At 44.1% G+C, this 26239-nt stretch overlaps 1 protein-coding gene across 2 annotated transcripts; it reads right to left on the bottom strand.

Moving 5' to 3' along the window:
* Positions 1-1805: 1805 nt before the first annotated feature.
* LOC117056377 lies at positions 1806-24621 on the bottom strand. 2 transcript variants are annotated; one of them, XM_033166642.1, is made up of 14 exons: positions 24579-24621; positions 20845-21872; positions 20207-20426; positions 18478-18635; positions 16775-16876; positions 15078-15275; positions 13578-14128; positions 11906-12209; positions 9468-9669; positions 9046-9176; positions 8032-8142; positions 6410-6607; positions 5579-5672; positions 1806-2482 (listed from the first exon to the last, which is right to left on the bottom strand). In XM_033166642.1, the coding sequence occupies exons 2-14, from the start codon at positions 21719-21721 to the stop codon at positions 2419-2421; spliced, it is 3210 nt and encodes a 1069-aa protein (XP_033022533.1). In that variant the 5' UTR covers positions 21722-21872; positions 24579-24621; the 3' UTR covers positions 1806-2418. The 2 variants fall into 2 exon arrangements, with proteins under 2 accessions (XP_033022533.1, XP_033022534.1); XM_033166643.1 differs by having other exon boundaries at positions 13578-14125.
* Between the last annotated feature and the right edge of the window lie 1618 nt (positions 24622-26239).

The following is a 26239-nucleotide window of genomic DNA, read 5'->3' as shown; positions in this document are numbered from 1 at the left end:
TGTGTGCCTTGTTTTCATAATTTGTTCTTTTTAAAAATTACTACTTTTTAATATAAACTTCACATTGCAATAAGTTAAATAAATCAAAAAGTGAAGAAAGGTTACAATGAGTATTAAATTAAGAAAGGTTACAATGAGTATTAAATTAATGTGGCTAGATTATAGATATTTTCCCATGTTGGTTTTTTTAAAAAAAAATTACCATTGCAGAAAATACATGAAGATTTGGCTACAAGTTGTAGAACAGCGTTTATAAATGATAATGTTCATAATTGTTATACAGCGAGGTTTTATTTTTGCACAGTTCAGAAATGTAAATACACCTGTTTTGGTTTCATTGCACCTCCAGCAGTGTGTGTTTGGATTGTCTTCACATTTCTGACTTCTGTTTTTTAACCAGATTTTTCTTGGGAAGCTGTTCTTCCCAAGTGTGGTGTAGTGGTTAAGAGCGGTAGACTCGTTATCTGGGGAACCGGGTTCGCGTCTCCACTCCTCCACATGCAGCTGCTGGGTGACCTTGGGCTAGTCACACTTCTCTGAAGTCTCTCAGCCCCACTCACCTCACAGAGTGTTTGTTGTGGGGGAGGAAGGGAAAGGAGAATGTTAGCCGCTTTGAGACTCCTTCGGGTAGTGAAAAGCGGGATATCAAATCCAAACTCTTCTCTTCTTCTTCTTCTGTACTTACCTGCGCTCTTGGAAACACAACAGGAACCTCACTTTCCCCTCGATCTTGTCAATATAACTTACTGTGCCCTTAAGCAAAAAGGCACATGTTTTTGTCTAAGGCTTCTTCACCTTAATAAAACAGCACGAAGAAACTTAAGACAGGTTTTTACTGCCCAAAGCCAAATACCGCTGCATCATAGGGGTCTAGTAAAATGCCACAAAACAAATCCACATGTGTCAAAAGGGCATGTAAGGCTGCAGTCTTATACACAATTAACCTGAGCACAATATCTATGGGGCACCACATAACACTACCTCTGACCTAAAATGGGAGCCTATGCAGTTGGGCTACCTCTGGTAGCATGGTACTAAAAACACTGGTACATTCTATTTGCCCCCACCCCAAGCTTCTGTAGGGACAACACAAATAATAAAGAGCAGCACTTGCTCTTTGCATGCATGATGCCCAAGCATGTAGAACAGGGTGCCACAATCCCCTCCCCTGCCAAAATTATTATGGGAAGAAGTGTCCTTTTGTAGCCCATAGACTGGTTGTGTAAGCTTGGTTTTTGTGCCCACGACAATGGTTTATGTGGTTTGTAAATGTGCCCGTAGGTCCAAAAATGTGGCCATCGCAGTACAGAATGGTTTATCAGTGAAGTTAGTCGTTGCTGAACCAGCAGATGTTTCTGCAGCATAATAAACACCAGGTGCTGTAGTGGAGGGTGACCAGCAGAGGGCAGTAGCTGATCAAAACACAGGACCCTTCCTCTCTCCAGTCCCATCTGCGAATACTGGCACCATATAAAATCATTAAGATTGTAACAAACAAACAAACAAACAAACAGGAAAACACTGGTGCAAACTAGTGGCTCAAAATGGACTTATACAGAGGAGGGAACTACGGAGGTAAAGAAAAGGGATGGAGGAGAGATGCATTTGGTGCCAAATATCCCAACTCTTCTTTGGTTTGCTTTTAGGGGGAAATGAAATGTTGCAACAGATAAACCCTTTCCTAAGGGTTTTTTTTTGCCTCTGACTCAGCCATAGGAAGCTGCCTATCAAGACAGATCATTAGGCCATCTAGCTCACTACTGTCTACACTGGCAGGCAGTGACTCTTGCCCAGCCCTAACTGGAGATGCCAGGGATTGAACCTGGGACCTTCTGCATGCTAAGATGTGCTCTACCACTGACCCACAGCCCTTGCCTTATATGAAATCAAACTCTCTGCCCATCTAGCCCAGTACTTTCTTCTCTTGACTGGCAGCAGCACTCCAGCTTCTTGGCAGATGCCTTTCACAGCACCTGATCTTTGGTCCTTTTAAACGGAAGATGCCATTGGTTCTAGCGCCACCTACTGTTGGCCCTCCCTACTTTCTGCCCTACCAGTCCCAATGGGGACCAGCCACCGCTAGAAGAGAATTATAACCCTGCATACACAATACAAAGCAAAATCAAGGCTGTTCACTATGAAAATCTGCAAAACTACACACACACACACCAGTTACTCAAGAGCAGTGGGGATACAAAGCAGAAATTGTCCTGGAAACACAGTTTCATGCATCTCCCACTAAGGATGGGAAGTAAACAACAATAAATAAACCCTGGGCTTTTCAAATGTCCAATGTTACATTCTTGGTCCATGTGTGCAAATGCTGGACAACCAGCACAGCTGCTTTTCAGAGGTTTTTGCTGCTTCTCATCAGTTACAGAAATAGCCTTTTCCTGGTGAAGGCTGTTCCGACGGGAGTCAGAAGTCTGCCATAAACTCACAGCGGTCGTTGAGCTCAATGGTGGTGTAATTCTGAGGCCGTCTGGGGAGGGGAGGAAACACACACAGACACCAGAGGAAATAAGTTAAAGGAAAGTGGCATGACTTTTATTTGTTTAATTGGATGGGGAAGCGGGAGGGGGGGAGGAACGCAAAGCAACCGTTAATTGCATTGCTTCGCGTACAGTGCTTTCATTATTGCAAACCAGAACATTTTGTAACAAGGCTATGCATTTAGAAAAACACTTTCCTGGTTTTTGCTTACAGAGTCTGAACACACTGTAGATTCCAAAAGGGTGGGGGTTTCAGTAGAGCATGGAATTCTTAGAATCAGAAAACTGTAGAGTTAGAAGGGACTCTAAAGAATAATCTAGTCCAGCCCCCTGCAACTCACAGTCTTGTTCCTGAATTGTAGAACAGGACCAACTCCCATGTATGAAGGGGGTCTAGTAAGCACCCCTATGTCTGCACAGATCCAAATATCAGCAGGCAGCCCTTTTTTCCTCCCTTTTATTTATGGCTGGAAGTGGGGGCAGATAGGCGGGCTTGCTGCTAAAGAAGGATGCCACTGATGTTAGCTCAATGGCAGAGCATCTGCTTTGCATGCAGAAGGTCCCAGGTTCAATCCCTGGCATCTCCAGGTAAGACTAGGAGAGAGCACTGCTTGAAACCCTAGAGAGCTGCTGCCAACATTGCAGAGACAATGCTGAGTTAGACGGAGTCGATAGAAGGCAGCTTCCCATGTTTATCTGATGAGCATCAGGCAGCCATCCATATGTTGTGGGACCACAACTCCCACCATCACCCTTAGCCTTTGGCCATGCTGGTTGGGGCTGATGGGAGCTGGAGTCCAGCTAGATCTGGAGAACATCACATTCGCAACCTCTGCATTCCCCATTTGGGCACAAAAACCATGGTGTCTGTTGCATGCACCAAAAGCAGCAGGGTGGGGGGGGGTGTCAGGAGGGGCCGCTATGCAACCGCTTAAGGGTGGTGCCTGCTGATGCTGAACTTGAGGCAAGGACCAAGTCTAAGCAAGAGAATGAGAACGTTGCGGTGGAGAATTGGGGAAGTCAGTTCGTTGCACAAGCGCACCAAATCCACTTTAATTGCACAACCTGCATTTGCTGGTATGTGATTTGAATCCACCCCAAAGCAGCAGCAATCAGGAAGCATCTCCAATGGGATGACAATGGGAGGATTTTACAGTTGCTATTTCCCGTGCAGATGCATCTATTTTCCCCCAAACCTGCATCCCCCCCCCCCAGATGATAGCAAAATAGGAAAGCGTTAAACCTTCCCTCCTGCCGCATTGTGGTCCCTATTTGGAACAACACAAACAGAGAATTGTACCCAATGTTAGTCCTACTCAGAGTAGAACCATTCAAAATGTTTATTTATTATACGCCCCCCTTCATCCTAAGGTCCCAGGGCAGGTTACAACATTAAAACACAAGATTTTTAAAAAGTCTAAAATAAGTTCCAAACATAAAAAAGAAACTGGCTCCTAAAACTATACACCTCAAGTGACAAAAGTAAAGAGGGGGTAAAGAGGTGCCTTGTCAGCGTTCACCAGAAGCTGCACAATGAAGGTGCCAGACGCACCTCTGTGGGGAGGGAGTTCCACAGCTTTGGGGCCACCACAGAGAAGGCCCTCTCCCACGCTGCCACCTCAGCACCTGAGAGGGTCTGTAGGGAAGGAGGTGGTCCTTCAGATATTTGGGGCCTGAGTCATTTAGTCATTAAGACATAGTCCACTTATTATCATTAATTTCAATGGACCGGCTCTGAGGAGGACTTAGTTGGATACACCCCAGAGCTTCAATTTCTTTGAAGACAGACGAACACCTGACATCGCTTCAAGCATTGGATTTAAAGTAATGTAGAGTTAGTCCCTTATACCCAGAAAGCTTTAAAGCATTTCATTTCCTGAAACAGGCTGAGTAGAAGGAGACTTGCCATGCTAGAGTCTGAAAAACCCTGCTGTAGACAAGACAAAATAAAGCAACACAGCAAAAAAAGACGCACAAAGGGGTGGAGGAAACAGGAACTTGAGTTCTGGGGAAGCTTGTTGAAAAGCCCCTTTGGGTTTTTTAGCTTAGTTAAAACGTTTTAAGCAGCTAGAATTTCCAAGTGTGGAAGCAAGAAAGTTGCATGAAGCAAAATGGGGTGGGGGAGGGGAGGACCATTAGGATGGATCCTGCATAATGCACACAAACTTCCCTTGTAAATTTACATAAAGAGAACCCTACCATAAAGGAGTGTGACATTGTAACTGAGGCTAACACATTTGTTAGGGGAACTGTAAAACAAACACACTCTGTACTCCCAAGGAATTAGTTTGTAACAGCGTACATGGAGAACACAGAGTTCTTTGTTTCACCTTTTTAAGCAAAACATGTTAGGCTTAATAAATTACAATTTATTGCCCTGAAGATCTGAGGAACTCTTCTTGTTCCTTCTTAGCTGATTCTTCTTTTTGTCCCTCCTTTTCTTCCACAAACAGCTAGACAATGGCTGCCTCTGGATGGTTGTATCTCAGCTTAATAAACCGAGACAGGAACGAGCTTTGTGCCCTTGCATTCAAGAGACCTCCTGTTTTCTCCAAACCAAGAAACTATGGTTACCACCTTCAGAACAAGCCAGGACCTTAGATCAACTTCTAACCATGGTTTAAACTCCTGGCTTGCTCTGAAGCTAGGAACCACTGTTTCCTGAAGAATCAGGAAACAATGGCCAATTGGCGACTTCTGCAATGCGTTCAGGTGTGCCACAAAGGAAGGAGAGAAGAGGCTACATTCCAAGGCCACACGGCTTATTCAAATCATTAGAACCGGGCCATTAACATAGTAGGTCTAATGTAAATTTATATTTGCTATTATTTTTTTACTGCTTTTATACAGCAACTCCACTTTCTGGATAGCTCACTAAGCAAAAAGTGAAAATGAAAAATGAAAACTGTGCCTTCGCCACACATCTCCCAAGCACTAGGAGAGCAGATGGGTAGGGGGGCTGTGTATGGCAGAGTAAGAACTGCAATGGAGTTTCAATCTGGTTTGTTAGACCCTCCACAATATGCAGGGGGCTCAGGCACAGGCTGGCACACAAACCGGAAAGCAGAACCGTTGTTGCTCCTTACCTTTTGATGCAATAGAAAGCTGCGCCAGCTAACAGCAGTACAAGAAAGATGGACCCCACAACTGTGAGAGCAATCTCCCAGGCTTGAAATGAAGCTAAGAAAAAAAGAAAAGGAGGGGGGATAATTATTATCAGTCTGTCTTGGTGAGCTTCCTACAGCTCTGGAAAGAGCTGTAGGAATTTTTCTTTTTTAGAATTGGAATTTTTCTTTTTTTATTGATAATTGTATAAATAATTTGGAATGTAATTTGGAATGTTTCAATGTGATTTTGATTGGCTGTTGTATTGAAAAGCTTAATAAAAATGATTTGGCATGGAGAAAGCTTTCTAGAGACAGGTTCAATTTCAGGCATCTCAATAGAGCGCCACTGCCGAACAGTGCAGAAATTACTGCCTCCGCAAAAAAATGTATTTATTAAAGGTTTTTAAACAAAAAAACCGATTCAAACCCAACATAATCACAGTGTTCTTTAAAAGGCAAAGTATATATAAATTTATATATTTAATATATTTTCCTGCTACACTACAATGATCACTAAGCAACACGACCTACAGGTGTCATTGTCATTTGGTACATGCAGGTAGGAGAGAATCTATGCAGAATAGATGTTATTCTTTCCAATGAGGATAAACTGTTCATCTATGTATCTTATCACCCACCCACCTCCACCTCCCAACATGATATTTGGAATGTTTTGATTGTTTTGTATTAGTTAGCTTGTTTTAATGCTCTGTCGGTATTATTTAATTTTAAAGTCAAACAAAATAATTTGGGCGCCTCTCGTGTCGCCACTTCCTCGCAGCCATTTGGGCCGTTTCCCCATCCGCTCACCCTCAGACCTCTGCGCTGTTTTTCCCAGAGATGCGCATGCAGCATTCGCTTTGAGGGGCTTCCCGTCCACGGCAAAGGGGTGGGGACTTGAGGAGAAGTGAGAATGCCACTGAACGAGGCGCTGACGCTGCACAGGTGACCTGGCCCACACCTGGCCAGAGACTTTCAGGGTGGAATTAAGGCAGGTGAACGTAACCCCTATATGGAAAGACAAAAAAGAGGAGCGGGGGGGGGGGTCCTGCTTCAGTTCAGAAGTACCAAAGAGAGAGCGTTATACAGCATCAAACCAAACCTAGGATAGGGCTGTAACAGAAAGACAAGGTTGTGTGAAAGAGGAGTGCCTACAGATATACATAAACACCAAGTTCCTTTGCCCCTGCTTCACTCCTGTTACCTTCACTCTTCAGATTTTTTATTTATTTATTTATTTTTACACCTTTCTTCTAAGGAGTTCTATTTTTATCTTCACCATTTTTTTACCCTCACAACAACCCTGGGAGGTTGGTTAAACTGAGAGATGTTGGGTTGGCTCAGAACCACCCGGTGAGTGTCATGGCTGAGTGGGGATTCAAACCCTGGTCTCCCATGTCCTAGTCAAGCATTACACCACACTAGCTCTCAATGTTTCCTATTTCAGTAAGCCGCACGCTTTATTAGATGTGAGTTGTTGTTGTTGCATTTCTATCCCACTTCCTGCCCCCCCCCCCGCAAAGAGCTCAAGGTAGCAATACATGGCACTCTCTTTCTCTCAATTTTATCTTCACAACAACCCTGTGAGGTAGGCTAGGCTGCGAGACAGTCGCTGACTGAAGGTAATTAAGCAAGCTTCATGGCTGAGGGGATTTGGACCCTGGTCTCCCAGGCCCCTAAGTCCAACACTCTTAACCACTACTTCACACTGGTTCTAGGTGACTCGCATACCTCCCTCCATTGTAAATGCTGATTTTGTCTGCAGTTTCCTCACAATTCTGATGGGCTGTCTGCTTTTTTCGGTCTGTTTAAAGCACCATTTGTACAACCGGAGCTGCATCTGCACCATACATTTAAAGCACTTGAACTGCTTCCCCCCCAAAAGCATTCTGGGAATTGTAGTTTGCTAAGGGTGCAAAGCATTGTTAGGCAACCCTAAAATACTGAAGCTGAAAAGAGCAGCATAAAACACTTCAGGCCAGCAAACCAAACCACAAAATCAAATGTATCACAATTCTTTTAAATAAATGAATAAATAAATAAATAAAAACCAATTTAAAGTAGCAGCATCAATTAAAAATCCATCCGACTTTCTTTACCCAAAGGTAGATTTAAATACAGAAGTCTATTAAGCCTCCTCTAAAAGAAAGCAGGGAGGAAAACAAAAACCTCTCAAAGGAGATATGTGAAAATTATTTATACAAGGGAAAGAGAACCATTGGCCCTCCAGAGGTTGCTGAACTATAACTCCCATAAACCCCAGCAAGCAGGACCAGGGATGATGGGAGTTGAAGTTCATCTGGAGGGCTAAGGGCTCCCCACACCTGACTCATATAAACTTTGTGAGCTGCAGCAAGATTGTACCTCCCCAACAGCTGTCTGCTAACAAATCTTAAGTTCCTATGAAAGTTGGATGACGTTTTGACACAGACCGTGTAGATAGCATTGGCAGATGCCACAGAAGCAGCTCTCCTCCATGGATCTCACTAATGCATGCTGGAGACTTGCCAACACCTGTGGGTTCTGAGGCCACATGGAACAATCTGCCAGGAGGAGGAGGAGGAGGAGGAGAAATTAGAGACATTGAGCCAATCCCCTTTGCAACAACGTGGTTCATGCAAAAAACACAGCAGAGAAGAACAAGAAGAAGAAGAAGAAGAAGAAGAAGAAGAAGAAGAGGAGGAGGAGGAGGAGGAGGAGGAGGAGGAGTTTGGATTTGATATCCCGCTTTATCACTACCTGAAGGAGTCTCAAAGCGGCTAACATTCTCCTTTCCCTTCCTCCCCCACAACAAACACTCTGTGAGGTGAGTGGGGCTGAGAGACTTCAAAGAAGTGTGACTAGCCCAAGGTCACCCAGCAGCTGCATGTGGAGGAGAGGAGACACGAACCCGGTTCCCCAGATTATGAGTCTACCACTCTTAACCACTACACCACACTGGCCCATGCTCTTGACTTTCTTTTTATTTATTTTTTAAAAAAAACAAATATTTATAAATACAAGAGATACACTGCACTACCTTTGTAAATCAAGAAAATCTTTCATAAAAATACTTTTTTAAAAAACAAATATTTATTTATTAAATGTTTCTAAGGTACAAATTAAAAATTAAACAAATACAAAGGGAGTGTTATGAACATAAAGCAGTCTTAACATTTCCCTCCCCTTTTATGGTTTCTTTACAGGGTTTCTTTACAGAGTTTTTTATTTATCGTCATAACTACCCTGCGAGGTGGGTTAGCCTGAGAGGTACCAACTGGCCTAAGCTCACACAGTAAGCTTCATGGTTGAGTGGGGATTTGAACCCTGGTCCCCCCATGCCCTAGTGTGACACTGTGGCCACATTGGATCTCCAGAATACACTGCCTGTGCTTTAGTTTGAAGGTCAGCAGCATCCTAAATCACCTTTCCACTCTCACAATAAAAAGAAGATAAGCTTCTCTTACTGGGGGTCAGCAGGCAGATTTCAAGATTCAGAAAGAGAGATTCCTGTGGGCAGTGATTCTCCAGGCCAGGAGTGGGGTCAGAGACGGCATAGATTTTGTCACAGGAGGGACAGCGGCTCAAGGACAGCGGTCTGCAAAAGAAACAGAAAATCAATGAAAGTTCCCCATGGGATTTCAAAAACATATACAGTGGTACCTTGGTTTACAACCATAATCCGTTCCGGCGGTTCGTTTGTAAACTAAAACAGGTTGTAACCAAACACGTGCTTTCGCCAATGGGGCCTCCCAAAAAAATTTGTTCGTAATCCAAAAAAAGCCCTTCCCCATAGCCAAGAGGAAGAGAGGACACTTTTAAAAATGATTTTTTGAAAGAGCACTCCCAATATTGGGATAGAAATGTAATAAACCAAGAGCTACCTCACCTGGCTCCTTCCCTAGATACAAAGTGGATCGGTTCAGAAAGACGAGGATGAGCTTGGCTTGCACCCATCTCCCATGTATAAACTGCAACATCTTTGAGGTGCTCCTCCACAGTGCCATTAAGAGCATGCCTGGAGAGTGCCACAGAATGGCTCACTTGTTGCAAGGAGGGATTACTCCAAACAGAGGGCATCACTCGTTGCTCTGGAAACACAGATGGTATAAACACAGTCAAAACCAAGGAATGTGTGAGTCTTCTCCTTCCTGCTTCTTGATAACTGGAGAGTTAGGTGGGGAACCTGTGGTTCTCCAGATGTTCAAAATGGCCTCTACCCATTGACCAGCACGCATCTCTAGCTTGCAAAGTATGCCACCACATCCACACGTGCATGAGAAATGGGAAAGGGCCATAGTGAAGTGTTCCATCCCTGGCATCTCCTGATGGGACTGGGAAAAGACTCTTGTCCAAAACCTTGGAGAACCGTTGCCAGTTAGTGTTGACAACGCTGAGCTAGAGGGACCAACAGTCTGACTCAATACACACAAACCTCAGTTCCCGAATGCCTCCATTTTGGAACATTTCAGCTCCCAAATGCTGAAAACCTGGAAGTAAGTGTTCCGGTTTTTGAACGTTTTTCGGAAGCCAAACATCCGACACAGCTTCCGCTTGAGTGCAGGAAGCTTCTGCAACCAATTGGAAGCCGCGCCTTGGTTGTCGAACATTTTGGAAGCCGAACGGGCTCCCAGAACGGAACACATTCAACAACCGAGGTTTGACTGTATAAGGCAGATTCCTAAGTGTGAGGAAGGCCCCATCTGCGCTCTACATTTCAAGCACCATCATAGCACTTTACACAGCCACAATTTCCTCCAAAGAATCCTGGGAACTGTAGTTTGTTAAGGGTGCTGAGAAAGGCTAGGAGACCCCTATTCCCCTCACATAGAGCTGCAACTCACAGAGTGGCTTAACAATAAATCACCCCTCTTAAGGAACTCTGTGAGGAAAATAGGGGTCTCCTAACAACTCTCAGCACTCTTAATAAACTACAATTCCCAGGATTCCCTGGAAGGAAGCCATGGCTGCTAAAGTGGTACAATCCTGCCTTAAATATATAGCACAGATGGGCCCAATGTCTCTCACACAGCAGGGGAGTTCGTTAATAACATTACCCAGCAGGATGAATGGTATGGATCTTTCTGTGCAACCCACACTCCCTGTGCAATTCACATGTGCTTCTCTACAGCCCAAGATTACAACCTGGTAAATCAACTGCCAAGCTTTTGGGCTGCATGTGATAAAGGGGCCAATTAAGTTTTTCAATTTGTGGAAGCTGAGCAGAAAAAGGTTATCTGTGTGTCAACTATGGATGGGGTAGAAATTCGATTTTTGTTTGCATTTTATTGAGAAGCCATCTAATTTGCACTTCTCAAATCAATATGCAAACGAAAACACACCTGTCTTCCGAAACCCACACTTCTCCAAGTTTTGCAATATACTCTTATAAAGTGTGGACAGTTTTCAGAGACTTAGGGGAAAGCGTGCATAAAAATGGCTATAGCAGTGAAAACATACAAAAATGAATTATGGGAAACTGATTAGGGGGGAAATGTATATTAGTTTAAATTGCATTGAATAACGTGCTTATTGTACCAGGCAGTTTAAAGAAAGAAGATAAAACATTATACTTATATGCAACAGTAGCCGCAAGGTTACTGATAGCAAAAAATTGGAAAAGTGGAGTAATTCCAACAAAAACAGAATGGCTTGCCAAACTTCTAGAATACCACAATATGTCTAAAACAATGGAAGAAATTGGAAGGACCACAAGAGAAAGGGCGGACAAAGATTGGAAAGCGTTCAGAGGATATTTGCAAAATTATGTTGAAAAGTTAAATCTCCTATTATAATAAACAAGTTCCGTTATAACTATTGGATATTAAGCAAGTTAGACAACAAAGGGGAATTGTAAATAAACAATAAATTGGAATAATAGTGTGTTAGAAGAAAGAAAAAGGATAAATGGAAAGAAATTACAGCTGAGTTGATTGGAAGTCAAGCACAGGGTGGGGTGTGGGGGGTGGGGTGTTGAAAGGTGGTGGGAAGAGGCAGTAGAGTATGATGATGATAAGGAAGAGTATGATGGAGTGTTTGGTTTTTAAGATGTCTAGGAAGAATGTTTGTATGTTGTGTATGTCTTGTCTGTAATATGTGAGTGTATTATAAATTGTAACAATCGTAACAATAAAATAAAGTATTTATTTTAAAAAAATAAAAAAAGAATAACGTGCTTATTAGGAGGTATGTTCACTAAAACGTGGCTGAATTAAAATTTGCAGATTGCTTCAGAAATGTGGAGAAATGAATTTGAGGCTGGAAAAATGAGAAAGCGACAGAAGCTTTAACCGACAAATTCACCCATCCCTAGGGTCAATGTCATACCGTGAGCCTTGATAGTCTTGGACTGTCCTTCTGGCAAGATGAGGAACAAACCATTGCTTCCAAATGTGCCCTGCAAATGAATAGTGCTGTATGGTATGGCATTGTGCCCGGAAAAGAACATCAGCGTGTACCCTTTCAAGCTGACACCAGGATTCCCTTTCAGCTCAATGAATCGGTACAGAATGGAGTGGTTGGCCATGCCTAGTTCATTGATTACGACTGAGTGGTTCTGGGGCGTTTCCTCTGTGAAATTTGAGCCAGGAGGTGGGCAAGTATTTTCCTTGGAAGGAGTCATTTCTGTCACCTGCAGGAGAAACCCACAAAGACTCACTAGGCCTGAAATATTACAAATTCTAATAACATTCCGAATCTCTGTGCATTTGGTTTTAAAACAGACTTTGGTTGTAAGTTGCTTTGAGCTGCTTTTGGAAAGAAAAAGCAACCAATACATTTAATAAATGATAATTAAAGAGTAAGTCAAGGTGTAGAGCAGGGTTTCCCAATCTGTGGTCCGTGAGCTTCATTCATTCATAGAGAAAAGGGCTTATCAATGGCTATTAGCCACAATGGCTATGCTCTGCCTCCATAGTTAAGAGACAGCAATGTTTCTGAATACCAGCTGCTGGAAACCACAGAAGAGGAGAGTGTTATTGTGCTTGAATCTTGCCCATTGGTGCCCCACAGGCATCTGGTTGGCCACTGTGAGAACAGGATGCCGGACTAGATGGGCCATTGGCCTGATCCAGCATTCCTTTCTTGTGTTCTTATGCTAGGTGGCCTGTGGCATATCCGTATTAAACACCCATATTGGTTTTTTAAAAGTGCATTTTAATTGCTTCTTTTATTTCTTATATTGTATTACTCTTTGAATTCCAGGGAATTCAAACTGTCATACAATCAAATACAATATCAGAAAGAAAAGAAGCAATAAAAATAGAATAAAAATGATGTTGGATCTAGAACAGCATGTTACAAATGCTGCAATGGGCAGAAAAATCATGAAGTGGTCTACCAAGATGATAATAAATTCTTAAGTGGTGTGTGGAGAAAGAAGGTTGGAAACCACGGCTGCAGGGATAAAGTATCTTGGAGGTCAGGAATGATGGGAGTTGCAGTCCAACAACATCTGGAGGGCAGCACATTGGCTACCCCTGGGTTTAGGGTGATGGGCTATGACTGGAGAAACCCGGGTTCAAATCCCCACTCAACAATGAAGCTCACTGGAAAACTTTGGCTTGTAGGGAGGATAAGGCATACTTGCTGGAGGAAAGAAGGGGATCTATAGCTAAGGTTTCTCATGCAAAAGATCCCAAGGTTTAACCCCCAATATTTCCAGATCAGGCTGGAAAACATCCCTATCTGAAAGAGACAGCACTTGCCAGTCACTGCCAGCCAGTGAAGAGCAGCCTTTGACAACCTAGTGCCTTCCAGATGTTTGGGATTGGCTCAGGCCGATGAGAACGGTAGCCCGAAACATCTGGAGGGCACCAGGTTGGCAAAGGCTGGTGCAGAGTCCACCCTGCTGCCAACAACACTGAACTAGAGAGAGCAATGGCACGACATGTCAGCTTCCAGTGCCATTGCTCTCTCTAGTTCAGTGTTGTTGACAGCAGGGTGGACTCTGCACCAGCCTTTGCCAACCTGGTGCCAAAGCCAGCACCCTGCCACTTACCTGGAAGCTGCTGTGGTCTCTTGGCCGCAGGCTGTGACATCTGCTGAGGGACTCATCTTGGCTGCTGTGAGAATCATCTTCAAGCAGGACCCTCTGGCCTGGGGCAAGAACAGCAAGCAGCTTGTCGGCATTGTCTGAGCCCCGGGCCTTGTAGACGAGGGCATCCACCAGCCCCACATTGGTTAGGGGCATGTTCATTTTGTAGGTGGCGTTGGGATTGCTGCGGTAGAGAGCCACAGCGTCCAGTCCGTTCTGGATGGTATTGTCAGGCAGGACTATCTGGGGCTTGGGGGTCACCCCAGTGCTACCCACCAGGAAGTAGCCTCGCTTGTCAGTACTGTAGCCCGTCAGGTTTATCACCTTGTAAGCCAAGTTGTTCTTCCCATTGTAAAGCACAAGCCAGTAGCCCTGGAGAGCAACCGGTGCTTCTCCAGGATAGAAGAGCTCGATATATTCAGTGTCCTCTCGGCCTCCCGGGTTGTCCGAATTCACTTCGTTGATAAGCAGATCGGTCAAGGGAGTTGCTTTGGTTGTCCTTTCCGGCACGACCACTTTAAAGAGCAAAGTCACATCACACTGAACATGTAGAGGTATTTTTTAAAAGAGAAGTAGCAGGATCATGCCAGCCAGTCCCACCCCCCCCCCTGCTGGTTTCTGGACAACAACAAATGCCTGGCAATTCCAATCCTTGGGGTTTGGACCTGTTTTTACGAAGGGGACTCTGTTTCCATCATCAGAGGCCATTCTCCAAGTGCTTTCTCCAAGAAAGGTTAGGAGGATGGCAACACTAGAAATGGCCTCCTTGGTGGTGGCTCCCTGTTTATGGAATGTTCCCTGCAGGAAAATATGCCTGGCACTATAATTGTCTAGTTTCAGACACCAGGCTGAAACATTTCTGTTGACCCAGGCCTTTGGTTATTAATTGGGAGTGTAGTGAGGTATAGGTTTTTGACCTGCTTTAGTGCTCATATTTTAGTGGGATTGAGTGGGCTTTTTCCTTTTATACATTTGGTGAGGGGAGGTGAGCATGTTTAGATATTGTGTTTTAGGGTTTAAATGATGTTTAATGCTGTTAGGTCACTCTGGGGCATTCCTCCCTGTGTGAAAAGCAACAAATAAATAAAACAAACAAGCAGCCTTACAGCTGGCATTGCTCAGGAATTCTAAGAAACAAAAAACAGTTATTAAAACCAGTGCAGTTTTGAGTCAGTCCGCCATCTTGATTCAAAATGGCGTCCAACTGAATCCAAACATAGACAAAAAGCTGCTCCTCAATCTCAGCAACCATCATACCAAAATTCCAAAATATATAGTAGATAAATAAATACAACTAAAATAAGGAGGGAAATACACTCTTCAAGCGATTTAAAAAGATATTTTCCTTTGCGGGGAATTACCCCTTTCAAAGATGAACCCTAGCAAAGCCTGGCTTTCCCTAATGCATCACTGCCCAGCCGTACAGCACCCATGTGTCTGGTGTTTCATCATTACCACAGGTACCTGGAGGCCCGTCTGTCATGTTAGCATCTCTCAAGCAAGCCTTCACCACCGTTCCATTCCATTTCCCAAAGTGCAGCACCTCCTTGCTCTCAATGAGAAGCGAGAAGGCCTTCAGCAGGCTGCTGAGTTGCTCTGTCGACCTGGCAGTCAGGAAAGCAGTGACAACCAGTTGTGGGCCCTGACAGGCTACAGCAGGATCTGAGGAGAAAAGAAAAACAAAAATGGAAATAACCTTCAAGCTACAGCATTTCCACAATGTCCTCGGAACTTTCTAAAACCAGTGCATCTTCATCCAGGACTTGCCTAATGGGATTGCACTCCACAATGGTGGAGCCACCACCGAAAGCGCTAAGCTAATATCAGAATGGGATCCAGAACTGTGGGGCCACCACCACAAATGCCGTGTTCTGTGTGCTCAATAGCCTAAGTACTTTGGGAGGCTGGTGCCTCAAGAGGACTTCAGAAGTAGATCTTAAGGTACAGGCAGGCTGATATGAATGAGACAGTCCTTAAAAACATAAGAAGGGGCTGCTGGATCAGGCCAAGGGCCCATCTAGCCCAGCATCCTGTTCTCACAGTGCCCAACCAGATGCCTGTGGGGAACCAGCAACCAGGATTCAAGCCCAAGATCACTCTCTCCTCCTGCGGATTCCAGTAACAAGCATTCAAAAGCATTACTGCCTCCAACTGTGGAGGCAGAGCATAGCCATAATAGTTAGTAGCCATTGATAGCTTTTTCCATCATGAATTTGTCTCCTCATCATTTTAAGATGGGTGTATTGATGGCTCTCCTTAATGTGAGTTGGTTAATGTTATCACCCGTTTCTTTCTTTCTCCTTCTCTTTTCTTTCTTTGTTAAATGTTATTTTTTAAATAAAAAAACACACCCACCCAAAATGTGTACATAGTACAGTGGTGCCTCGCAAGACGAAATTAATTCGTTCTGCGAGTCGTTTCGTATTGCGAAAAATTCGTCTTGCGAAGCACGACCATAGGAATGCATAGGAATGCATAGGAATTTAATTCCCATAGGAATGCATTGAAATTTTCGTCTTGCGAGGCAAGCCCATAGGGAAATTCGTCTTGCGAGTCACCCTTTCGTTAGTGAATGCCTTTCGTCTAGCGAGTTTTTCGTTGTGCGAGGCATTCGTCTTGCGAGGTACCACTGTACACACACGAAAATGCTGCTGAATTTCTGAAACCACTTCTAAAAAATTAATAAATTGCAAAATGATGAGTAAATGTGGAGAGTGAAATTAAGATAGTTCCCTGTGAAGAGGGATTTCTTGTAAAACCACTTTGAATAGTGTAGCTCTGTGAGGGGAAAAGGGCTCTCCTAGCAACTCTCAGCACCCTTAACAAGCCACAGTTCCCAGGATTCTTTTCGGGGCAGCCATGACTGTGTAAAGTGGTATCATAGTGCCCTAAGTGTATGGTGTGAATGTGGCCCTAACTGAATATACTGCGCAAAGGGGAAACAGTAGCATTGTTAGGGGCCGCCTGGTTTGGGCACCCTGACAGATGCCCAAACCTACCACCCCCTGGAGACCCTTTTCCCTGCCACTCCCCTCCTCCACCATTCCCCCTTTAAAATGTTTTTTTAATAATGATATTAATAATAATAATAATAATAATAATAATAATAAATAATGCTCGTATAGGCCAAAGCCCAGACTTATATATTACAGGCACTTTACCTTTGAAATAAGCAGGAGATACTCCACAGTTGCATCGTTTATCCAGGGCTTGGGACAAAAACATCTGTACTTTGCTTTTCTCCAGGGACTCTTCCTGACAATCTTAGGAAACACAAGACAACGTTGCAGCATGGGACAGATGCACATATGTGTAAGATGCAGCAAGAAAAACAGCTAGCATGGCTGCAAAGCTAAGCAGGGTCCAGTATGGTTTCAAACTGGATGGGGAAACCACATGTTGAGATTCTTGCATTGCAGGGAGTTGGACTAGATGACCCTCGGGAGTCCCTTCCAACTCAACAATTCTATGACTCTATGATTAGCTTTTCCGATTTCTACATATACTGTATGTTTAAAGGGTTGTGTCCAGTGGAGGCAAACGAGACACTGCCCCACCAACCACAGTCTGCCTCTCCCTGCCTGCATTGTTCTAGCAACCTGCATGTCAGTCTCCTCCTCCTTACTCTCACTGTTGCCTCTTACAGAACTCAGCGGAAATAAAGATGGCTGCAGAACTAGAATTGGTTGGCTCTGTCATTGGCTCTGGCGCCCGCCACCTAGTTTTGGATCCATCCGTCCCGTCCCCCCACAACTTCCTATTGCAAATTTCTGGGCAACCAGCTTTATTCATTTCTTCTTGTGAATGTAACATCCCATGACACCCTTGGTTTGGTTTCGTTTTCATGAGTTTGTCTCATGAAGTTATTTGGGTTATATGGATAAAATTCAATAAAAATACTGGAGGGAGTGTGCGTGCCAGTTCCACAGATGGAAGCAGTTGAGATCAAAGCATACATAGCCCTTCTCCCCCACCCCTACAACCACCTATTTTACTTTACAACAACCCTGCAGAGAGGCCTTTTGTGTAGCTTAGGCTGAGATAGTGGCCAGCTCAAGGTCAATGAGGGAGTTCATCACCTGAGTGGGGATTTGAACATGAATCTCCCTGGTCCATAGTCTGAGACTCTAACCACTGCACCATTCTGCCTTTCTGGCACAGAAATATGGGTTCTTCTAATCAATGTTAACATAACAACAACACCAATGCTGTCAACCTGGAGACTGTCTAACTTAAAGAGCTACTGAAGATTATGTTCAATTGATTGATGTTGTACATATATGTGTGCATGCTTATTAATAAAATACCTGTTCTAAATTACTATAATGAATTTGGCATTTGGTACAGAAGACAACAAAAAACTGATCAATGTTGTACATGTATACGTACTTCCCTATTAATAAGATATCTGTTGGGAATTACAGTGGTACCTCTGGTTATGTACTTAATTCGTTCCGGAGGTCTGTTCTTAACCTGAAACTGTTCTTAACCTGAAGCACCACTTTAGCTAATGGGGCCTCCCCGCTGCCGCCACGCTGCCAGAGCACAATTTCTGTTCTTATCCTGAAGCAAAGTTCTTAACCTGAAGCGTCATTTCTGGATTAGCGGAGTATGTAACCTGAAGCGTATGTAACCTGAAGCGTATGTAACCCGAGGTACTACAATGAATTTGGATTTTCATATGGAAGACAACACAGTCAGGAGGGCGGGGTTTGGGAAGGAGTTTTGTGGGCCAAATAAGGACACCTGCCTGATTCAGCCTGCAGGCTAGAAATCCCCAACCCCTGCCATACAGCCATTACGCTAAGATTCCAAAGTGACTGACCCGCACTGCTTTGGTTGACCTGGAGGCTGCAGCACCCACCTGCAACTTGAAGGCAGAAGGAAATGGTTTGCCCAAAGCGTCTCTTGGGACAGTCGTTGAATTGCCCAGGCGTGGGCTTGCCGAGAGCATAAACGGAGGGATCCCGGGCGATGGAGCAACAGACACAGCGGTTCACAGATGTATCATTTTGCTGGGACCTAATGGAGATTAACAGGGTGAGAAGCTGACTGACTAATCTTACGCTATAGGCTCGCTCACATGTCATACTGAACACATCTACAAGCTCTTCCTACAAGGGCTTTGTATGAAGGAGTGCATGCTCGACTGTTGTATACACAGGTACGCAAACTGTACACTCACTGGATGTTATAGGAGAACAGCTGTACACAGCCCAACTGTTGTGTACACAGGTACTCAGACCGAGCTTTAGAGCTCCCAACTTAATTTTCTGTTTTGTAAAAAGCAGGGGTGGTGGTGATGATCTGGGTCAAAGGGCGTAGGTCTCTCCTAACAACTCTCAGCACCTTTAACTACAACTCCCAGAATTCTCTGGGGAGAAGCCATGACTGTTTAAAATGGCACCACGGGGCTTTAAATATAGTATGGTGTGAATGTGACTATTAATTTCAATTGGCCTACTCTGAATAGGGCCAGCACTGAATATGACCCTATATTTCAAAAACTGCTTATGTTACTTATGTTTTTAAATGTACCTCATCTTTAATATTGGGCTTTATTGCTATTTTTTAAATGAATATTTTGTTTCTTGCAAACCACTTAGAGGTTTCAATGAAGGTGCCAGGCACACTTCTGTGAGGAGGGAGTTCCACAACTTAGGGGCTGCCACAGATAATGCCCTTTCCCAAACCACCATCACCTTGAGCCTCTGAAGGCAGAGGAACCACCAACAGGGCGTTGATCATAGCACCTGAAATGGTCTGTAGGGAAATAGGCAGTCTTTCAAATATTTGGGGACTAAATCATTTAATGCTTTAAACACTAGTGTGAGCACCTTAAATTGGGCCTGGAAACGAACTGGCAACCAATAGAGAGTTGTCTCAAACTAAGCCCTATACAGCGTTAGTTCCACTGAATTAAGCAGCTTAAGTTAGTTGCGTCCACAAATTTCAATGGGTCTACTCTGAGGAGGTCAAGCATTGGATACAACCCAAAGTGAATAGATCACTTCATGCAAGATGTCCCTCACTTGCATGTTTCTAACTGGGCTGCCTTGCCACCCTTGGGCTCCTTTGGGACTGACTCCAGCTACAAAAGCTGAGGCTGTTGAACAGATTCTTGGGCTGGAGTATTGTTCACGGGAGGTTGAGAGAACTTGTTGCTGTTATTGATATTACTGTCGTATCTTTAGTTTTAGATCTTATGATTTACGTCAAAATTGTTTCCATTTGGTGATGTACTTTTTGATGCATTTTATTTATTGTTTAAGACTTCTGTTATGTTTGTAATTATGTAAATCTTGTCATATTGTAAGCTGCCTTGAACATAGTTTCAACTATAGAAAGGCGGCATACAAAAAAGATGATGATGATGATGATGATATATTTCTGAACTTTTATTGATTTTATTGTTTTGTTTTTGAGAGGTTTTTCTTACAATCCAGCAGTGCATAAATTTATGAAATTAATAATATAAATTCAATAAATAATATAAATTCAATAAATAAAATAGCTGCAGAACATGAAATCTGGCCCTGTGGTTCTTATTGGAAAGGAAGGCCACAGAAATTCCCTGCCCTTCTTTTTCTCACCTCTCTCTTGCATGGAAGAGGGGCTTCCCGGGAGTCAAGACATGCTGCAGCTTCAATTCAGCACTTTCATCTGTACAGTACACCAAGGCATCCAGGAGGTCTGTTGCTGACACAGCAGACCCCACAGCAAAGCTGGCAGGGGTCCCTCTGTACAGGGCAACAGCATTGGCACCTGCCCTGAGGAGGGGTCTTCTGGAGTTCTGGGGGAATGGCAGGTCAACTGGAGGTCAAAGCAAGAAAATAAAAATGAGGGTTTATTCCTATTAAAACATCCTGCTAATCAGCCCAAAGACACACCCACACAATGCCATATTGCTAGAGACAGTGCTCAGATTTATCTTGCATTCCATTTGCTTTCCAATGGTTTGTCTCCTGCCATTTTAAAAACCAAGAGTTATTTGTGCTCTTTGATTAAAAGACACACTAGGGGGAAAAACCAATACCTGAAACCAGTGTTTCCCAAACAGATGCTTTTGGACTATAACTCCCATCATCCCTAGCTAGCAAGACCAGTGGCCATGGGATGATGGGAATTGTAGATGGACCAATGGCTTGACTCGGTATAAGACATCTTGCTATACATTCCACCCTAAGTATGTTAGAGCATGCCAGCACCATGAGCAGCAGCCCAGCCCTACCTGAGGAGTTGAACTGGCCTGGGCCAAGAAGCAGCAGCCCATCAGGGGACGTCTTGCCATGCACCTCCATCACAAAGTAAATCTCTTGGGTACTCCCCTCAATCAACACCAGTACCAGTCCATCTACTTGAGTTGAAGGACGGCCTTGCAGCTCGACAAACTCAAACTCTCCAGGGGACGAAACGATGTTAACCTCATTGATCAACACGTCCGATTCGTTCAGCTGAGAAAAAGGGATGCAGTGGTTATCCATGGCTGGGGTAGGTGCACCCGCTTGGAAGAACCAATGAGAATCTGTCCCTCGGCATCTCTCCAGTGCCTCATCTGTGGTCCTGAAGAAAGGGTCCTCCAGGAAAGGCTCCACACCCGGGGTCAGAACACGGACAAGCTCATCCGCTCTGTCACTCGTTTTAGACTTATGGACCAAAGCATCCACCAGCCCTTCGTTGGTGATGGTCATTCCCTCATGCAGCTTCTTTGCCCCAAAATAGAGTGCAATAGCATCTGGCCCGTTCTGGATTGTGTTGTTAGGCAGGATCACCGATGGTTTTGGAATGACCGTAGAGGACCCCAAGAGGAAGAAGCCTTGGTTATTGGTGGAAAAGCCCCCGAGATCCTGGACTTTGTAGGCCATATTGCCCTTGCCATTGTAAAAGACCAAGGAGTAGCCATCTAGAGGGGTCTGCTGGCCACTTGTGTGATACAACTCCACATACTCCAAGGTGTCGATCCCTGGGTTATCTGCATTGACCTCATTAATGCGGAGCATGTGCTCTGCCTTCTGTTTCTTAGGGTTCTCAGTGAGGCTCAGAGAATCCACCTCATGCAGCAAGAAGCACACACAGAACAGAGATGCCAGTAATAGGCCAGGCCCCATGACTACAGAGGCTACCAGCTCTCCAGGGAGTAGAAGGGTGTGGTCCACTTTCCAAGAGAGCTGAGCAGGATGGAGGAGAAAATGGCAAGATGAAGCAACTCAATTTGACAGCATTGCCTCTCAGTCGTGACTAGCTGAAGGTGTCATCATCCTGAATTGAAAGGGGAGAGAAAGAGGGAAACACAAAGATGGTGGTGAGGAACGCAATGCTTCCCTTTAGTTTTAAATTCTGCAAAAGAAAAAAATTGTATGCCACTGCCAAGTTAGGCGTTACTTGTCAAGTAGGCATGGAAAATTAAATCACTTTCCGTTTCTCTCATTTTTCTCATTTTCTCAGTACCCTGTTCTCCAGATTTCCACATCAGTTTGTGCATCATTATTTTTCTAAAGGTTCTCATGAAAATTTATCATGATTTCAGTACAGATTTCCTGTAATGTGCAGATTTTTGTGTGCCATTTTCTCTAACATCCACACTCCTGAAAACCAGTTACCTCTAATAGAATATGTTTGACAACAACTGGAGACCCAGGGTTGGAGAACATTTCGCTAGTATGTGGAACTGTGTACATTACATGTGGCTGGAAAATTTGGGAGAGCGCAAATTTTGAAGGATAGTTGTCTTTGCTTTGCCTGTTTCAGAAAGTGCAAATATTTTAAGCTCGCTTTCAAAGGCCAAACTGAATCGAATCCACACACACACACACACCCAACCACTGCTACTTCACGTTAGGCATCATTGCCTAACACCAAAAACAAGAATGATCTGATGCAGCAGTCATGAAAGGTTCTACATTGGAAAATGCAACATATATGGAAAATATCTCCACCAAATGGAACATAAAAAGTGAGCCCTGTAAAGGGAGCTTAGTGAAGCCTTCAAGTCAAAGGTTCACTATGACAGTGTGTTTTACATTGCGAAGGGGTGTTCCATCAGCCACATTGAACCACAACAACTGAAGAGGCATGACAGCTTGAGAAAGAAAGGAACATGTTCATGTGGTTTGCTTCAAATCACTCTTGTCACTTTGTCCGTTGTGGGTAACACATCCCACTGAATATTTTGGAAACTTGTAATCACAAAGGGTACATATCCCCTAGCACCTATAAAACCAGAATTAAAAACACTTCAGATTTTCCTGCATGCCCAGGTTTTTGCACATGTAATCCTAGAATTCTGTAACATTATATAACAAGACAAGAAAACTGCCTTAGGGTATTTAAACAATATGCATGAGCTACTAATAAGGAAATACACAACTTTGATTTTACTCCTGCCTTAGGCAAGCTCTTCTCTCTCTCTCTCTCTCTCTCTCTCTCTCTCTCTCTCTGCCTACCGCCTCCTCCAAAACTGGGATAATTATATTTTCCTACCTCACAAGGTTGTTGGAAGGGTTACAAAATCGTATTCTTTATTTGAAAGCATTTACATACCACTTAGTATTTCCAAAATCTCTAAGCGGTGTACATTGTAAAAAACAAACAATATGTCATTAAAACAAAAGCAAAAAGAAAACCTAAAATCAGTATAAGAGCATACTGTATAGGCAAAAAAGGTAAAGGACCCCTGGACAGTTAAGTCCAGTCAAAGGCAACTATGGGGTGTGGTGCTCATCTCGCTTCAAGCCAAGCAAGTCAGCGATTGTCCAAAGACAGCTTTCCAGGTCATGTGGCCAACATGACTAAACAGCTTCTGGCACAACGAAACACCATGACAGAAACCAGAGCGCACAGAAACGCCATTTACCTTCCCGCCACAGCGGTACCTATTTATCTATTGCACTGGTGTGCTTTCAAACTGCTAGGTTGGCAGAAGCTCACCCTGTCGCACAGAGTCAAACCGCCGACCTTCCGATCAGCAAGTCCAAGAGGCTCAGTGGTTTAGACCACAGTGTCACCCACATCCCTTATAACAGCATATAGAACACATATAAGCATCTAAAACAAAAAAACCCAGAGAATTCAAATGCATAAAACACGGTCCAGACTTGTGGGTTCGGGAAAGCTTGGGCAAAAAAATACATTTCCCAAAGACATCTGAAATAATTGATGGCTGCTGCTTCATGTATGAGAGAGGGAAAGGCTTTGCAGGGGGTTGGGCCCCACGTAGATAATCTAAGCTATTTTGTAAAACTCTGCCCATGCTCAAAAGATGCTGTCTAGAATATCAAAATGCAAAACTGTAACCAGTGAAGATATATTCTTCTGCTTCTCTGACCAGCAGTGAAGAAAAACAGACAAGTCATTGGCAGTGGGACAATTTCAGTTAACACTAAGCCAGGATGGTAGAGCAGTGAAGAGTGTCAAACTAGGACTGGGAAGACCCAGGTTCCAATTCTCCCCCAGTTATGGAAATCATCCGGTCAGCCTTGGGCCAGTCACATCTCTTGGCTAAGATGTGTCAGACAGGGTATGAATCTGCCCCTAATGAAGCTGTGCCGATGTGAACAACAGGCGGAAGGTTGGGAGGTGGGAAAGAAGCGGCAAGGTATGAAAGTGAGGAACAACTTCACTGAGCTCTAAGGCCCTAACGTGAGCACACACCCTGTTAATGCAGTTTTAAAACATTCAGTTAGACATAGTTCCCGTTAAAATCAATGCGGAAAAAGTCAGTTATCTACTTAAGGCAAGCCGCATGGATTTTCAGAACTTCTTCGAACTTCCAAGTGGCTCTGATTCGGTTCTCCGGTTTTTCCCAACAAAGAGAGGTTTTTACACATCCAAGTAAAGCGGTTTTGTTTTTCGCTTGGCCTGAGTTGAGAAACTGGGTTGTGTGGTTTTGCAACGCCAGGCAAACCACGAGAAGCTCCCCACCCCAAATCTGGACAAATTTCACGACTCCCTCTGCTGCTCACTTACCTCCTCGAGAAGGGGGACCCAAGCCAATCCGCAACCCGACCGACCCGATTCTTTTAAGGCTTGCAAAAGCGCGATCAGATTTAAAGCAAAACTTTTTCCTTTCTTTCTTTTAAAAAATCGCACCTATCCCCCCCCCCCCCGCGCGCTTTGCAAGTGGAAACACGACGCTTGCAAAAAAAGCGCGTCTCTCTGCCTCTCTCTCTCTCTCTCTCTTTACGAAAAAAAGGGGCGAAACGAAAGAAGACTCTACTGTATATACTTCTTGGGGTGGGGAAGGGACGTGAACCAATATGTTGCGGTTCTCGCTGGATCCTCCTCTGACTTTATAAACACGCGGTTCTCTTCTCGCGCTTACTCATTCGCCAGCCACTCAGCCCCAGCCTAGCTTTGCAAAATCGCCCAACTCTTAGATCCCGGTCAGTTCTCCTCTCCCCTTGCAAAGAGGACTTTTCTCATCCAAATGAACCAAGAAAAGGGGTTCAGGATTGGGGGTGGGGGGGGGTAGGGTGCCTAATACTGTACAGTAGTGGCTTCTCCAGTCTCCTCCCCTTTCGTCCTGTAAGTTGATCAGGGGGTCTAATTCACCCCAGGTGGAAAGGTTTGTGGATTTTAAGGGATAGGGATCCGTTTTGAGGACACGCAAAAATATATATAGCAACGGACTGGAACTTGGAAGTTTTTGTCCCTAAAGTACATCCAACACACATTACACGAGTTTCCCCCCAAAAGAATCCTGGGAGCTGTAGTTTCCCCCCCATCACTGAGCTACAATTCTCAGCACCTTTAACAAACCAGAGTTCCCAGAATTCTATGGGGAAGTTCATGATGTACTTTAAATGCATAGTGTGTGTACACAGGCAAAAAACAAACACACACCCCCTCCCACCACCAAGGCAACCCCTCCAGCCAACGAAAAAGCCACAAAAAAGCTCAGCTTTTAAAATACAGTAAAAGTTTCAGAGAGGGAAGCAGGCAGAGGTATAAAACCTGATATTCAGAAACACTGCCTCTTCTGGGAGCGAGTTCCATAGTCTAACTATGAACTTATATGAAGAAGTACTTTCTGTCATTGCATATTGTAATTATGGATGTTTATAGTTTGTTCTATTGTTCAATTTATCCATCAGTACCAGGTCCCAAAATTTTGTCCATTGAATTTCATAAAGGTCGCTTTCTAGAGGCTGCAAATAGTTTGCGATGGTGAGCTGTGTCACCATCATGAGATGCAGTGGTGAGCTGTGGTACCATCAAGGTATTTTTTTAGAAAGGTCCAAAGCATCAGAGTTAAAAAGTGACAAAAGGGCAGGTTTGGGGTCCAAAGGAATGGTTTGATTGTTAATGAGGTCCGCCTCACAAAACACCTTACACTAAAGGACACTCCCACCACAAGAGAATAAGTGTCCCCACAATTCCTCCAACACAATGCTGCATTATTGCTGTTTATCTTGCTCAAAAGGAGCAGGTGCATATACCACTGATAGAGAGTCTTAATAGCAATTGATTGCAGAGGTATACCCAAATGGTGCTTTCCCCCAGATCATGCAATGTCCTGTATGTGTACATCCAAATCTGCAAGGGACGCAGGTGGCGTGGTTATCTAAACCACTGAGCCTCTTGGGCTTGCTGATCGGAAGGTTTGAATTTGTGCTCCCGTTGCTCTG

Source organism: Lacerta agilis, chromosome 13, assembly GCF_009819535.1.
Source record: "Lacerta agilis isolate rLacAgi1 chromosome 13, rLacAgi1.pri, whole genome shotgun sequence".
NCBI lineage: Eukaryota > Metazoa > Chordata > Lepidosauria > Squamata > Lacertidae > Lacerta > Lacerta agilis.
Note: the sequence above shows the minus strand (reverse complement) of the source record. Positions and strands in the feature narration are given on the sequence as shown.